The sequence below is a fragment of the Dufourea novaeangliae genome, unplaced genomic scaffold, assembly GCF_001272555.1.
Source record: "Dufourea novaeangliae isolate 0120121106 unplaced genomic scaffold, ASM127255v1 scaffold57, whole genome shotgun sequence".
Taxonomy (NCBI): domain Eukaryota; kingdom Metazoa; phylum Arthropoda; class Insecta; order Hymenoptera; family Halictidae; genus Dufourea; species Dufourea novaeangliae.
Genome location: NW_015373937.1, coordinates 142,772 through 156,877, shown reverse-complemented (window position 1 = coordinate 156,877; position 14,106 = coordinate 142,772). Strand labels below are relative to the sequence as shown.

Sequence of the window (14,106 nt, the reverse complement as noted above, 5' to 3'; positions counted from 1 at the left end):
CCGCGGCTCGCTCTTCCGCTCTCACTCGTAATTCCTGCAGTCTGAAACATTTATGTGGAGTACGCTCGTACCAGCGTGATTTTCGTGCGACACCAAGTCCCATAAGATGTTAGGTCTATTCTTATATCTCGTGTCTGACAATACAATATGGTAACGCAACAGAAATAAATAACTGATTAGAGATTACAGAAAATAAAGGTTTATTCGTGTTTTTGTTGTTACTACAATATCGTATAGCGTTTATAATGAAGAAAGTTTTGTATTTTATGAAGTTAATGAACACCTATGGCTGTAAGTTTTTATGAACACAGTTTACAAGACGGAACAAGTCTCCCGACGATTTTTCTTCAATTTTTTAACTGATCAATGCCATTTGTACATGTGAATGGGAATTCATGGAGCCACAAAGTCCTTGTACATGGCCTTGGTAATCAGCACTGAGCAGTACAGATATACTGTTCGGTGTGTAAAAGATGCTGATTGGGACCTTCGTCGTTTGGATAGCCCAGTGCTTGTAGCCCCTGGATAATCTATGCAAAGAAATGATATTTCGATTATACCGGAATGTTAATTAATTATACAATCTAAATTGCTTAATGGACTTACTTAAGTGTGTAGGAATTAGCAGAATTCGGAGGTACTACGATACCATTCCGCGGGTCCTGTATTACTTTGTCGTCGACTGTTACGATCACGTTTGAATCGCCGTGCTCGATTTGTATTTTGTGATCACCGACAGCGAACAAAATAGCCAATCTGTTGTTCGGCATTGATTTCGTGAAGAGGGTGAAAAGTTTCTTCTCGGATGCGATGGGTGTGACTACTGGCGTCCATTCAGAAGGGACGGTGACTGGTTTACTCATATTGTTGAAAGCGAGTGTAACTTGAGGATGGACTGTGCAAATTTCTGTTAACATTTTTAAGAAAGATACATTAATGAAAAACCATCGATTCTATATTTCTTGATGACCACTGGTACCATGTAATTGAAAACTTACTGCTTCTTTCATTAACGATTTGCAGCATTGCTGGTGCTGAGAAATGTACGTTGTCCATCAGCATATGCCAGACATTGTGACCAAAAGGCAGTTGGAGCAATTGATAGGTGTGACAATCGCGATTAACTGTTACGTCAAGTTTAGGTAGAGGGATTGAGTAATCAAGGATGATCTTCGCGGTTCCTTCAGGTGCCAGTTCCGAAGTGAAATGTAAGTGCGAGGGGAAAATGGCACGGACAACGTCCTGCGTTATGTGCGCCCACACTCCCACAATTTTTGGCATCTAAACGACAAGTAAACATGAAACACAATGATACTGAAGAATACAGAACAATTACGAGAAATACGCAGCAAATCTTCGCTAATATACCTTCTTTGGTACAATGTCTATTGTGTACTTCCTCAGGGTCATATGAATCATAGCATTCTGTATGCACGCCCAGGTCTTAGGAATGTGGTCCTCCTCCGTTTGGAGTGCCGATATTTCAGTGTCCCTCTGACACGTATGCTTGAGATGGTCATGCACTTTATGATCCGTGGGATCAACCGCATCTTCACCTTTTATAAGTACTGTGATATCCGTTTCGCCACGGTCACACCTGTTGTGCGTCGTGTGTCCCGAGAGAATCGTTATCATTGTGGTTGTTTCCTTCTTCGTGTTGGTAACGTCCAACAGATCCTGCTCGTCGTGAATGTGTGGGTAATCTTTCTGACCATCGATACAGATCTAAAGAAGGAGCAAATTTATTATTTTACAATAGAAAACCTTCAGATCTTTAATTTACTGATCTTCGATTCCACGAACCTTATAATTCTTCTCTCCTGGTACCATGCGAGTAAGCATAACTTTCACGTGGTTGTTTGTGTGTCCAGGTGAGAGCATAATGTTCACATTAGCATCCCAGTGATTTATTGATACATTGGTAGGGTGTGACTTGACATCCATGGTTCCACGGATATCAATCTTCACTGGGTCGAGGATTTCCTGTTCATCGCAGGATGGCTTCTCGACGTTAAATTTGGTTGAGTACTCGACCTGATGCCACAGGAAAAAATAATGCAGTCAAGCATAGCGTTAGACATGTATTGTACGTGAGCAACGTTTTACAACTGACCTGTGTAGCAAGATGGGTAATGCTTGGTTCGACTAGAATCATGTTTGTGCAACTGGCACGGTGGGAAGAGATCATGTCGTTCTTCACCTTCTGACGTAGTCTTATAACAAGCTGAGCAAGCTTCGTCAGATCACTATTTTTCAGAGGTAAACATCGTTATTGTTCGTTTATTTAGTATTCCCAAAGTTCATCAGTACCATAATACTTACGCATAAGTGTCGCGATCGGCTGAAAGTACTTGGAGCCAGGCAGCAAGAGGCAAAGGAGTAGAATAGCCTTCGCAGTTGTATATTCCCAAGTTAAAATGTAACGCGGTGTCTACCGAATCGACATCAACCTCGTGGACCTTACGATTGATGGTGCCTGTAACGTTTTGGATATGGAAACAACTGGGACAGCTGTCCGTCAGAGCGCCGTTTTCGTCACCGAGGACAGTAACATAGTTCTTGGCTTGAGTCAATAATCCAGTGACCGAGTACTCTGTCGTAGGTAATCTAGCCGATGTTACTTTAATGCCCTTCGACACATTGTTGTAAACAATGTTCCAGTCGAACGCAATGACAACGTCGCGAGTTCCGGTCCTACGAACGCCATGCCAAACGTCAGCGAAAGGATTGTAGATGGTCATGAAGTACTCGCCGTGCTTCCATTCCTGATACTTCATCTTCAACTGCATCTTGATATTATTGCCCTCACGTGTGACAACGGTGTTCAGTTTCAAGGAATCTAAAACTGGTGTCTTCGTGGACAAGACAGCTGGTACACCAAAGTCAGTGGCCACGTGCTGCTCATAATTGTCGTCGAAAAGTACGAATTGTTGATGAACCGAATGATCTCTATTGACAAGGGAGTTCCACCACCATACAAGATCATGGACTACTTTCTCCCAGTTGTTCTTATCGCAATGCCACACCATAAACACTTTGTCGTTCCATGTCAGCATCAAGTGTGCATTGATATCGTTCCAGATCTTTGGCTCTTTAGTCACTGTGTTTAGCAGATTCTTCACGTGCTGGCTGGTGATTTCGTGTATCGTGCTACCGAAAATATCGACGTTAATGTCGTTCAACATTTCGGGTAATCCGTCGATGTGCCAGTGAATCTAGAACGAAGACACACGGAAAATTATGAAATAAACTATAGTTTGTGATTAGTGTTGTGAACAAGCTAAGATACTCACTCCCCATCGATTTGCGGGTTTACGAGCAACGGATGTAAAGTGATCAAGCGAACCAATGGAGGGCAAACCCACATCGTCGCGTATCAATGAGACCTTCAGACCTTCACCGTGACCGAAAATGTGGTCGTGGGATTCAACGTGGAACTTGCCCGAAAGTGGTCCAGAAACGCTTCTCTGTCTGGTGAAACGTAAGATCTTTCTGACCATTTCTTGAACGGGTAAAAGGCAAGGATTTTCGGAGCCAGCGAATCCCTTGAGTGTATCCACATGGTAGTTGTACAGGTGCATGTTCTTCTCGTAGACCATGACCCAGTACATGTTTATGAGCATTCCTCTGCTAGGACACTGGTTCATCAACACTTCGTAAGCGACAGTTCTCAGCTGTATCGGAAGATTGACGTTGCTGAAAATTGGCCAGAGTAATCGGTAAGAGTATTCCGGAAGGTCGGCGGCCACATCCCTAATAGCCCAGATCGCTTCCATACGCATGACGTCTGGGAGTATAGGAATTTTCTTTTCGCCTCGGATAATCGGCTCGAGGAGATGGAGGATCTCGGTCACGTGAACATTCCTGAGAGCCATCAGGTGTACTACCTTTATCTCGTGGCTTGGATCATCTGGAAAACAATCGAGGGATCGTATTAATTGCGATAGATATATAAAAGTGAACGAAAGATGTACGTACTTAGAAGACCGTCCATGAAGTGACGCAGGTGCTCCTTTAAAACGGGCGTGACGGTCCCGTCATGGTAAGTCTTACGGAGCAGAGTAGAGAAGCAGAGTATGGCAGCTTTCCTTACTTCGTAAGAAACAGAATCGCCGTAGTGGAGAAGTTCTTCCATATCTTTGAGCAACGATTCCTGAGGATGTTTCAGATTCATCGGAAGTTTCATGAGCATACTGGCAGCGGTCAGGTCGGAAACAGTCTTCTGGCGAACTACGTTTCGCGTGAACAGACATCCGGCGACGGTTCCAACCTCTGGTACCATCGACAGGAAAATATTTCTGCGACACGAATGCAACAAGAATGAATTTCAGTATTTTTCAAACTTCTCTTCAATGGTTAGCTGTTATCGATTTAACTTACCTCATCGCTTCTTCTTTGTTGTCTTTGGGTGTCCTAATATCATTGTGCACTTCTTCCAATGACTTCAGGTTCATGTAACTCATTATGTACAGAATTCTATTAATTGTCTGGCCATGCTTCCACTCCGGTTCTTTCTTGTGTATGTGATTCTCTTTGAGATAGCCGGCAGCCTCGTCTAACAGTTTCTTCAGTTTAATCTGGAGATTCTCGAGTTTGACTTCGTGTCTGCCTTGCGTAACATCGAGATCACCAGTAACAGCATAGTGCTCGGTTGGCTGAGAGAAAGTGATGTCAGTATCGACTGGAATTGGCACACTAGTTTGTAATTCTACTAATGGTTGCGGTGCGACAATTTGGTTGAAGATCAACGTTTGGCTGGAAAAATATATATTCGTTACTAGTCGTTACTTTAGGTTACTCTTTTCAGTAACATAAAGGTATGGAGTTACTTTGTCAGTAGATAGTGCGCCTCCGCTCTAGACAGCCAAGGGAAGTAATTGATGACCGCGTGAGCAACAAGTTTTTTTATTAAAATCCCGTTGCCGGTGTTTTCAATATCGAAGACACGTCTGCTGGCAGTAGTCATACCATCCTGTGCAAAAACGACGACATTTGTTAATTTAAAGAAACCAATATATTTTAATTGAAATGCTAAAATGCATTCGTGCCATACCTCTTCTGCGACCTGGCATACGCCGTGTTCGATGTTGTTGTACTTGCGGTAATTGAAGTTGGTACAGTTCATTGGATCATGGATCTTCGTTACTACCATTTTGTTGCTGTCTTGCATCGGCTGGACGTTGTAGGCCACTTGGCACGTGCCATGTATGGTGTTCTAGTGGTAACAACCAAAGAGAACATTAACCAACCTTCCCGGGATGTCCCCATCAGTCGTTACCTACCTCTGGTGTTATGAAACTGTGTGTTTCCATGGGTGTCTCTTTGAAGATATTGACCATATCCAATTGAAGCATAGAGGCGATTGATCTCTTGATGTTCTTTGACCATGCTTCCTCCTTGTTCACCCATTTCATACATTTTAACTAAAATTGAAAAGTATAAATTCCATTCTTCCAAAAGGGACAAAGTACTTCCACAGAATGTACATTCACTACTTACGCGACCATTTTCATCGAAGCCGATCACGAAGGGGCTTTCTATGACCCTCGCGACGTCGTCCAACCTCAACGGCTTGACACCGGGATGATTGTCATGCTGAGCAAGGCCGGTGAACAATTTGTGCTTCACTTCCATTAGTTTCACATAGTAGGCATTCTTCAGGACTGGGTCGTTCGTGTACTGTCGCACACGCAGAATACAGTCTATACCGAAGTATGACGCGAATTCAGCCGGCTCCATGAGACCGGATTTCACGTCGATCGTGTATGTGTACTCCACTTCCTTTCCATCGGGGATGTAAGCTGTAAATAATATTATTTTCGTGTTTCACGGCTGATCGAGAAATTTTTGTTTAATATCCAATAACGTACCCGGCACGGCATGCGCCGCCGCTAGGAACCCCAATAGAACTGAAATACGAAAAATGACAAGTTATTAAAAGTGTATTAGAGTTTCCTTTTAATCAATCAGGCGCATGTTTTCCTTCGATCTTCTCACTTACCAATTAGGGCGTTCATCATAGTCGCCACTCCAAAAAAGACTGATGATACTCGGCGCGACATTCTCCTTTTATAAGCCGAAAAATCGGCAAAACCCGGTGACATGGGAATGTGCAAGCTATATATGTACGATAACCCCTTACAAAAAGATGTTACGAACTGGCCGTGCCGGTGTAATCAATGCAAAAGATAACCCGCGCGGGTATCGTTGCAGCGGCGCACTTTCTTCATGTGAATGACTCAGAAAAATATCCGTGTTCTTTTACCGAACACTGAGATATTTTCCGTCATCTTTGTTCTCATAATAATAGACAACCGACTGTATAATACAACCTTCTTTCTTTCCTTCTTCTCTACTTTTCCTGTTTACATGTCTCCCAGCTCCGTTCTGTTCCATACAGCATTGAACTCTCCATACGTGGAAATAAAATGGCGTATTTACGTGTCTCTTATGGAAAAAAAAGGAATTTTAGACGGGATCATTCAACAACGTACGAAAATGTGTACTGTAGATGGTGTATTATTACAGAAGAGAATGATGAAAGTAGGATGATAAAGAAGCTATAACTGACATTCACATGAAGATTACGTCTGTACGTACGGGCCGATCGCACCGTGACTTAAATAACTTTAATTAACTTTATCAACAATCTTCCCAGGAGCAACAAATAAAACACGATTACGTGTTTACGACTATTGGTAACAAATAATAATAACAAACACATACGTACACAGTGATTACATTGTCTCGTCGAGGGTGATACAAGTAAATTATATATAAACTTTATGTGCTCAATATGTATCTACGCGTTTTATTGATCCAGACATTGTAGCAATACAGTATATAATGCAAAGATTTTGATAAATGTATTATGACTACATACGGTTTCTATGATATAGATTATAGATTACCAAATATAATTGTTGCTGTGTTACAATAAATCTATGATTAACGATCAACGAAACGTACTAAATCGAATGATCGATACAATAGTATGTATAAGAATACTCGAGCTACGTCAGAGTTCCTTTGCCATTATCAAGCCAGCCGAAATATGTTGTTGCTGTGAAATCGCTTTCGATGATAAGAGGAAAATCTCGTTAACATTGGGTCAAAGTGCCCGGCGTGTTTTCTCGAGATATTCAATCCTTCATGTGGGAAGAACAAATCTTTAGGTAGAAATAAAATAATAAACAATGTTCCATTACTGGGTAGTTACATCACTGTACTCCTGAGTTTAAGCAATTTTAAAAAGTTCTTATTATTATAAAATGAATACTGTTTAGCCGCTAGATGTAAAATGTGTCCAATCAATGTTCAACACCTTTTAAAAAATAATCTTTCAACTTCTCCAGTGCTTTGCTACGATGAGAAATTTGGTTCTTCACTTCTTTTGGTAACTCTGCATACGTTTTGTTGCTATTTAGGGGTTCGAAGCACGGATCCCAACCAAAGTCTCGTGATCCTCGAGGATTTACTATGGTTCCCTGTGTTCGACCCTGAAACAATATAACAGCATCCTCTGGTTCTCCAGCACAATAAGCAAACGTGCAAACCGCTTCTGCTGTTTTGTCTTCCCAGCCATGTAGCATTTGATAAAGACCCTCAGGACCTAATTTATCGAGGAACCATTTAATGTATGGGCCAGGTAAACCCTTCATCGCATTGAAACATAAGCATGTATCCTCGATAATAACCGGGCCCTTTACTAGACTCGCCGCCGCTCGACATTTATTGCGACAAATATCATCGATTTCTCCCTGATACTCCGGAAGATCGATCTTTTTACTTGTGATCTCTCGAGGGAAATTCTTTCCCAGAATGGCCACGAACTCCTCCAATTTCTTTGTGTTTCCAGTTACAAACACTATTGGCTTCGACATCCTGTGGAGTTACAAAAACATCTGTGTATTATTACATATAGGAGAGTAATATTTATCAAAAGAGCCATCGAAACACAAATTTGTATTACACCACGAATTGTTAAAAAAATACAGACCATCAAAGTTGGCAATTTTCACAGATTTTTACAAAAACTATTTTCACAAAAAAATGTTTATCTCGGCAAATATTATAGAATCTTGGTTTCATTTTATGAAAATGAATATTAAAAAGTGTATACATAGATATAGAAATAAACACTGCACATCAAATTCTTAATCAAATGACATTAAATTAATAAGAGATTAATTAAAGTTCAGAGCAACAGATATTAAGGAAGGGAAGTAATCATGGTGTTCAGTTTTATATATCTTTATTTCAATCGTAGGAAATGAAGGAAGGGAATAAATTTATTAATATAGTGGAATAAATATGAAATTTCTTCCATTTAGTAAAGTATTCAGTTTCACGTATTCTCATAATAAATAGAAACTTTGAATTGAATGTAATTCCCGAATTCACCGTTCTCATCACATAGAGTGCACCATCTGATTTTTGCGCAATCGGTATTTCAGAACGTGAGACACGAAGTCCCACAAGGTGGTAAGTCTATTCTATACCTCGTCTGTGGTAACAGCAAATGTATTATAGCGGCATAACATGTACTGATGTTATTCTAGGACAAATTTAATTGATCTCCAATTGAACCTATTGACTAATATATGTTACCTCAATTTCTGTTTAAAAATACTATAATAACTTATGAACTTTCAATAAAAATGTTACCTTATAGCGGCCGGTGAAGCAAAGAAATATACACGTGCTAGCAACGTGGCACGTGCTTCTCCGACAGTGCTACAAACTGCGGGCCCTCGAAGATGCTACGATGACAAAAATAATAATAGACAAAGAAATAAATGTTTTAAAAGCAGCTTATTTTCGTCATTATTACGAGCAACAGAGCCTGCAAAGTATTGCTCACTACATAATTAAATATTTATTAAATAGTATAGAATGTGAGAAAAATGAATGTTAGCGCCATCCGACAATAGCATGATGAATTAATCTCAGGCAAATGATTGGGAAATATTAACCATAGGGGGCGTTTAGGGTAGCATTGCAGATTTAAAAACATTGAGAAGAGGGCAGTAAAACACATACGATTAGATATCACATTAACGCTGCCCATCCAAAACGAATTACAGTAACAAATGTTCGAGGATGGAGAAGGGTATGTATGCAATTCACAATTCCTTCATGAATCGCAGGTGTATTGGAATGCGAGGTTGGGAAGGTTGATCAACTAGAGGCACAAAATACATAAAGCCTCTGGCATTGTTTACAACCAAGAGACTTTTGCGAAATGTAACTTCTGTAAAATCGTACTTGTGCCTCTGTTTTTCCGTTTTATTCGTAGTTACTCTTTTAATCTCGAGTATATATGACACAAATGTCATACTCAAATGCAATACGGTGGTGATTATTTTATTTCGTTAAAATAGAAATATAAGTACAGTGGTTGCGGGCGGGGGGCCGGCGGGAGGGGCGAGGGGGTATTGCATCCTTATCTACCGACTGACCAATCACGAGCTCGTAATATAACCGAATCAACCGATCATAGCCAATCACAGACAACCTAAGGGCCAACGGTCAGTCTTCTCGGGAAAGCTGAAGTGATTAGACGTGAAGTGATCTCGCTCGTGTCGAAGTACGTAACCATTACATTTCACTTCAACTCATTTATACTGTTAGCACCTTCGTTAGCACTATATCGTTACTTTTGTTTAATATGTATTCAATTCAGGGTAAATAATTGTAAAGTAAATCTGTATTGCTGGGTAAAGTGAACCGGTGTTCACGACTTGCAATCTCCCAGCGATACCAATTAATATTTAGGCAGTTTTTGTTCAGTTTTCAATCTTTAGGGACACTCCTCGAGTCAATAATTGTTTCGGTGTGACTCAATCATTGTTAATTTAGTATTATCACTTGGCATTAACTTCTATATTCTGTTTCAGAATTTCGGTTGGAAAGAACGCGCCACCGATGCCATGACAGTGGACTCTCGCTTTGGATGCAATTTGGCGGGAAATTGGTGAACTCAGGTAATTTATTATAACAAATAGATGACACTTAACTACTTATTTTTACTTTACTGTGTTTTTACTGTTTTTGACCGTAAGCATGACCGCGATTTCGTAATTTACTATGCTAAAATCGAACAAGAGTTCTTTCGGAAATTATTTTGCATTCAAACGCGTAATCGAGGCATTCAAGATGGCTGCCTTAACCGTTAGGAAATTTAACCGACAATACTTCCAGACATTCAAATTCGAAATACAACCCGGACTTTACTGCATCCCGGTGGTGAAATTGTTTTAACTTTAATAATTTTACGAGTTTGTTTTTACGAAGTCATAGTATTTGTATTTATATAGTTACAGTTAGTGTATAGTTTCGGTTGTGAGTCTACTTATATAGCTGTGTAGTATATCATGCACACCGAAGCCTGAGTTAAACTTTAATGCTTACAATGAATTTCTGAATATTTACAAAATTCGGGGCATGGTTTAGACAGAAAAAACAAGCATACTTATAATCTCATAACGAATGTCTTTAAAATAACATATTAATGACAAGCACATTCTTTCACAGAATTTGGTGGCCGCGTGCAATGCGGTTGTGTAGAGTCAGTGTTTATATCGTAGAAGTTTTTTTGGTTTTTCCGGAGCGAACTGGCTCCGAGTAGAATCTCGCCGAAAATACTAGGTTTTCGCGAAAGTAGAGACAGTGTTTATTGCGTATCATCAATCACTTTCAGAGTGTCGGAACACTCTTTGCGTTTTGAATCGCGAAACTAGAATCATTTGTTCGTCGGCTGGTATCTTTAGTCGCGATAAATAGTCTCTTATTTTATTTTTTTTCTATTTGAAAGTGCTTGTTCGCGGTGGTAGATTCAGTGCACCACTGAAGAGGATGTTTTTGGGCGAAGCTCTACCAATAGAGATTGTAAGTATCTTTATTTTCTATTACTTACACCATTCAATTGAGGCAGTCAGAATTTTGAGAAGAGATAATAACAAATTTTGTTCTCTTTTTTCAGATTAATCATATATTGTATCACTGAATACTCTAGAAGATGTCCTCCAGCAAAGCTCACATTCATAACTGAATACTCAAGAAGATGTCCTCGGACAAAGCTCCACCATCATGGAATGTAAGTATCTTTATATTTTATTACTTCCATTATGCAGTCGAAATAGCTAGAACTTTGAGAAGAGATTGTAACGTACTTTGTTCCTTTCTTTTCAGATTCTCCGCGAAGACACAAGACTTATCTTATACGGAGCCCTTCTATCATCGGGTGAGTCGCATGCTTTTTTATTCCTCTGGTCCCCAATCATGCCGTAGGATGATAGGTCCGAAGCGGCACGGGCGACTGGTTGTATACGTAATAAATTTGGCGAGTACAGTGAACGCGGATATGCAATCATATCCACGAGTAGTAACATTGACCTGTTGTGTTCCTTAGCTAGGCTAGGGTCTTCTTGTACGCCATGCTTAGAATTAGTAATGCAATTCATAAATATTTTATATTAAAAGTATATTTATGAGTCCAATTTTAAAAATTTGTAAGTTATTGATATAGAGGTGAATGTGATGCGAACGAAGTCACATTTCTTACTTATAATTTCTATCTCGTCGTCTGGTATCATTTATGAATGTAGAATAAAATACGATTTACATAACGAAAATTACATAATATAGAAAATACAATAAATTCACAGTAGTCTACAACTACAGTTAGCTGGTACAAGAATAGTATTGAACTCATTAATGTGTAAAAGAAATGTAGACGATAGATTTCAATATAGAGTAGAAAAAAAAGAACCATACCGGTATGTTTAAAATAAAGAGGAAAACATGGTGGTGCCTTCTTAGATGAGCATGTTGTAGCATTTAGCGCAATACCACGAGACGCGACAGCATGTTTCAAAAACCGGAACCAGTGTCGCAAGACACAAAGGTGTCATTCGTATTTGCAAGTTCCATGAACAGTGGAACACGTGTACTGGGAATCGCAATAAAGTATCGGTGCATAAAAAAAAGACGTATTAAGTTGTGTCACCTGTGCATCGATATGCACGCCCTAGTGAAAAACCGCGTGTTATGGAACAATTTAACACGTTGTGCATGTATGACCATTGAAAAGTGCATTGCGATTTCCAGTTATCGTGGCCGGTGTTTTCGTTGCCACTGGCAAAGAACGCATACGGTTACGTACACGGGTAGAGTACCGAGACGTGCTGGCGTGTACTCACGACCACTTTAATGGAGTGTGAGCGTTAAATGCAGGGAAGGTACTACTGTGTTTCACCAGCATGTAGTGTTCCATGAACATATTGGTATGGTAGACGTATATACTCAGAATGAATGAGTATTCTGTCTTTTATAAAGGGCAGAGCAGAGATGTCCATGTACTAATTATGAGCAGCATTCTTCCCCTCCGGAGGTACCACCATTATGGGTCTTAGTTTGACTCTCTCGAGGCAATCTGAGGTCGGTAGTGGAGGAAACCCACGAGGGGAGGCTCGAATAGCTTGTGACTTGTGAATAGCATTTGGACACTTCTGTTAAAAAGTATATTTTTATTATAGTTAGTTGTTGCATATTAATAAAATTTTATTTCACCTGTTCGTGTGTTCATTATTATTTTCAACAGTTGTACTGTCATTTGTAGATAAAGAAGTTACATTTATTTACTATTTAAATACAGTATTTAACATGATACCAGACCACTGTGAAGAAGTTTAAGATTAATATTTGTCTTCATTTCATATCTTTAATACAAATGAGAATATTCATAAAGCATCACTGACAACATGCAATGCTTGTTTGCATACTTTACTAATAAAACAGTGAACAACATATATTATCAGTTAGATTAACAATGTATATTGAATTACATGAGAAATACGTATTACCACGTTTCTCAAACACAGACATAAAATCAAGTAGTGCATTTTGATATACATGGATTGAGTTAGAATGTAACGTTCTGGATAAATGTAATATTACAGATCATGTACAAGAAGACATTTCGCGACGGGTAGATTTCGGAGTCAAAGTAACATGTCTGTTCCCCTTATTTTATCTGTCTTACAGTGACTTTGACGACGAAATCGCTCGAGGGTTGTTCAATGTATCGAGTCAAATATCTTATTACAAAATCATAATGTAAAGTCTTTTTGTATTTAAAAATACATCTCCGTTAGTTTTTTCCAATATTTGCATTTCGATTGTTATTAACACAAAGTCGAGTTACTTTTGTTGCAAATGAAATGAGAACCAATGAGATCATATTAGCCCGTTAGAAGTGCAGAAACTAATAATTTTTTTAGTCAGGATTTTCAGGATAATTATTCCGTATTCGTTGCTCAAACCCATTCAGGTGCCCAGGTGCTATCTGATTGGGTGAGAGCAACGGCGTACGATGATTTGATTTCATATATAATAATAACAATGCGACTGGCAAAGTGTTAGTTTACCGTGCACGACGTATTTTCCACTTGTGTATGTATGTGGTTGGTAGGCAGTGGAATTGCGTCGATTAAATTTCTATAATTTCTAACAATTTTTCACAATTTTCTGTGTCGGTCGTACATATTCCTTTGCGTATACAATGTTTGTAACAAAATTTTCATGGAATATGTACTGGTTTAAATCTCTTGCTATCATATGAAAAAATTATCTCGTAATCGATTTAAAGTATACAAGTATTTTTATATTTTCGCAATGGATACTAGCCTTTGTCAGTCGATTTCAGGAAAATGGTACGTATCTATAATATTAGAGTGTGAAAGTTGAGTATCACGCTCGGGTGTCGGAGGAGTCCCGGGACGTCCTCCCTAGGTGTTTGGGTAATTTGCACCCGGGCGTATGTTTGAGAACCGTGGAGTGTTGTGTGTTGGTGAGAATGTGTCTTTTGCCATATTTTTTTTAAATATAGGGCTGGTAGACAGGTAGTATAACTTCTGGTGTGTGAATGTCCGATTAGACTATAAGTAGGTAGGGGCCAGGGCAGGCTATCACATTTTCTGATGGGGTAGGCGCGCGTAGGTTTCGCGTGATAGTCCTGCTACCGGGATAATTTGTAGTGTCGATTCGAAGCTGGCCCAGTCGAATCATGTCGTCTGCTTCCGGTTTCGACTTCGATTCTTCAAA

The 14,106-nt window shown here is 39.5% G+C and overlaps 2 protein-coding genes across 3 annotated transcripts; both read right to left on the bottom strand.

The window, feature by feature from the left end:
* Nucleotides 1-355: 355 nt before the first annotated feature.
* On the bottom strand, nt 356-6,020 carry LOC107185358. Its single transcript, XM_015573025.1, has 16 exons — nt 6,002-6,020; nt 5,871-5,909; nt 5,500-5,801; nt 5,283-5,423; nt 5,054-5,215; nt 4,830-4,972; nt 4,381-4,755; nt 3,979-4,298; nt 3,294-3,910; nt 2,323-3,215; nt 2,114-2,246; nt 1,804-2,034; nt 1,369-1,725; nt 999-1,281; nt 607-907; nt 356-530 (listed from the first exon to the last, which is right to left on the bottom strand). The coding sequence occupies exons 1-16, from the start codon at nt 6,018-6,020 to the stop codon at nt 356-358; spliced, it is 4,491 nt and encodes a 1,496-aa protein (XP_015428511.1).
* Nucleotides 6,021-6,810: 790 nt separating this feature from the next.
* On the bottom strand, nt 6,811-8,731 carry LOC107185420 (inosine triphosphate pyrophosphatase). Of its 2 annotated transcripts, XM_015573091.1 has the most exons (3): nt 8,668-8,731; nt 7,325-7,884; nt 6,811-7,231 (listed from the first exon to the last, which is right to left on the bottom strand). In XM_015573091.1, the coding sequence occupies exons 2-3, from the start codon at nt 7,881-7,883 to the stop codon at nt 7,221-7,223; spliced, it is 570 nt and encodes a 189-aa protein (XP_015428577.1). In that variant the 5' UTR covers nt 7,884; nt 8,668-8,731; the 3' UTR covers nt 6,811-7,220. The 2 variants fall into 2 exon arrangements, with proteins under 2 accessions (XP_015428577.1, XP_015428575.1); XM_015573089.1 differs by having other exon boundaries at nt 6,811-7,884.
* Between the last annotated feature and the right edge of the window lie 5,375 nt (nt 8,732-14,106).

Excerpts from the sequence above, each read along its gene's own strand:
- LOC107185358 (XM_015573025.1), bottom strand. Across the intron at positions 4,756-4,829 it reads GCGCACTATCTACTGACAAA|CCAAACGTTGATCTTCAACC; the intron begins GTAACTCCATAC and ends ATATTTTTCCAG. Across the intron at positions 2,247-2,322 it reads GCCGATCGCGACACTTATGC|TGATCTGACGAAGCTTGCTC; the intron begins GTAAGTATTATG and ends TCTGAAAAATAG.
- LOC107185420 (XM_015573089.1), bottom strand. The coding sequence starts at position 7,883 with ATGTCGAAGCCAATAGTGTTTGTAACTGGAAACACAAAGAAATTGGAG.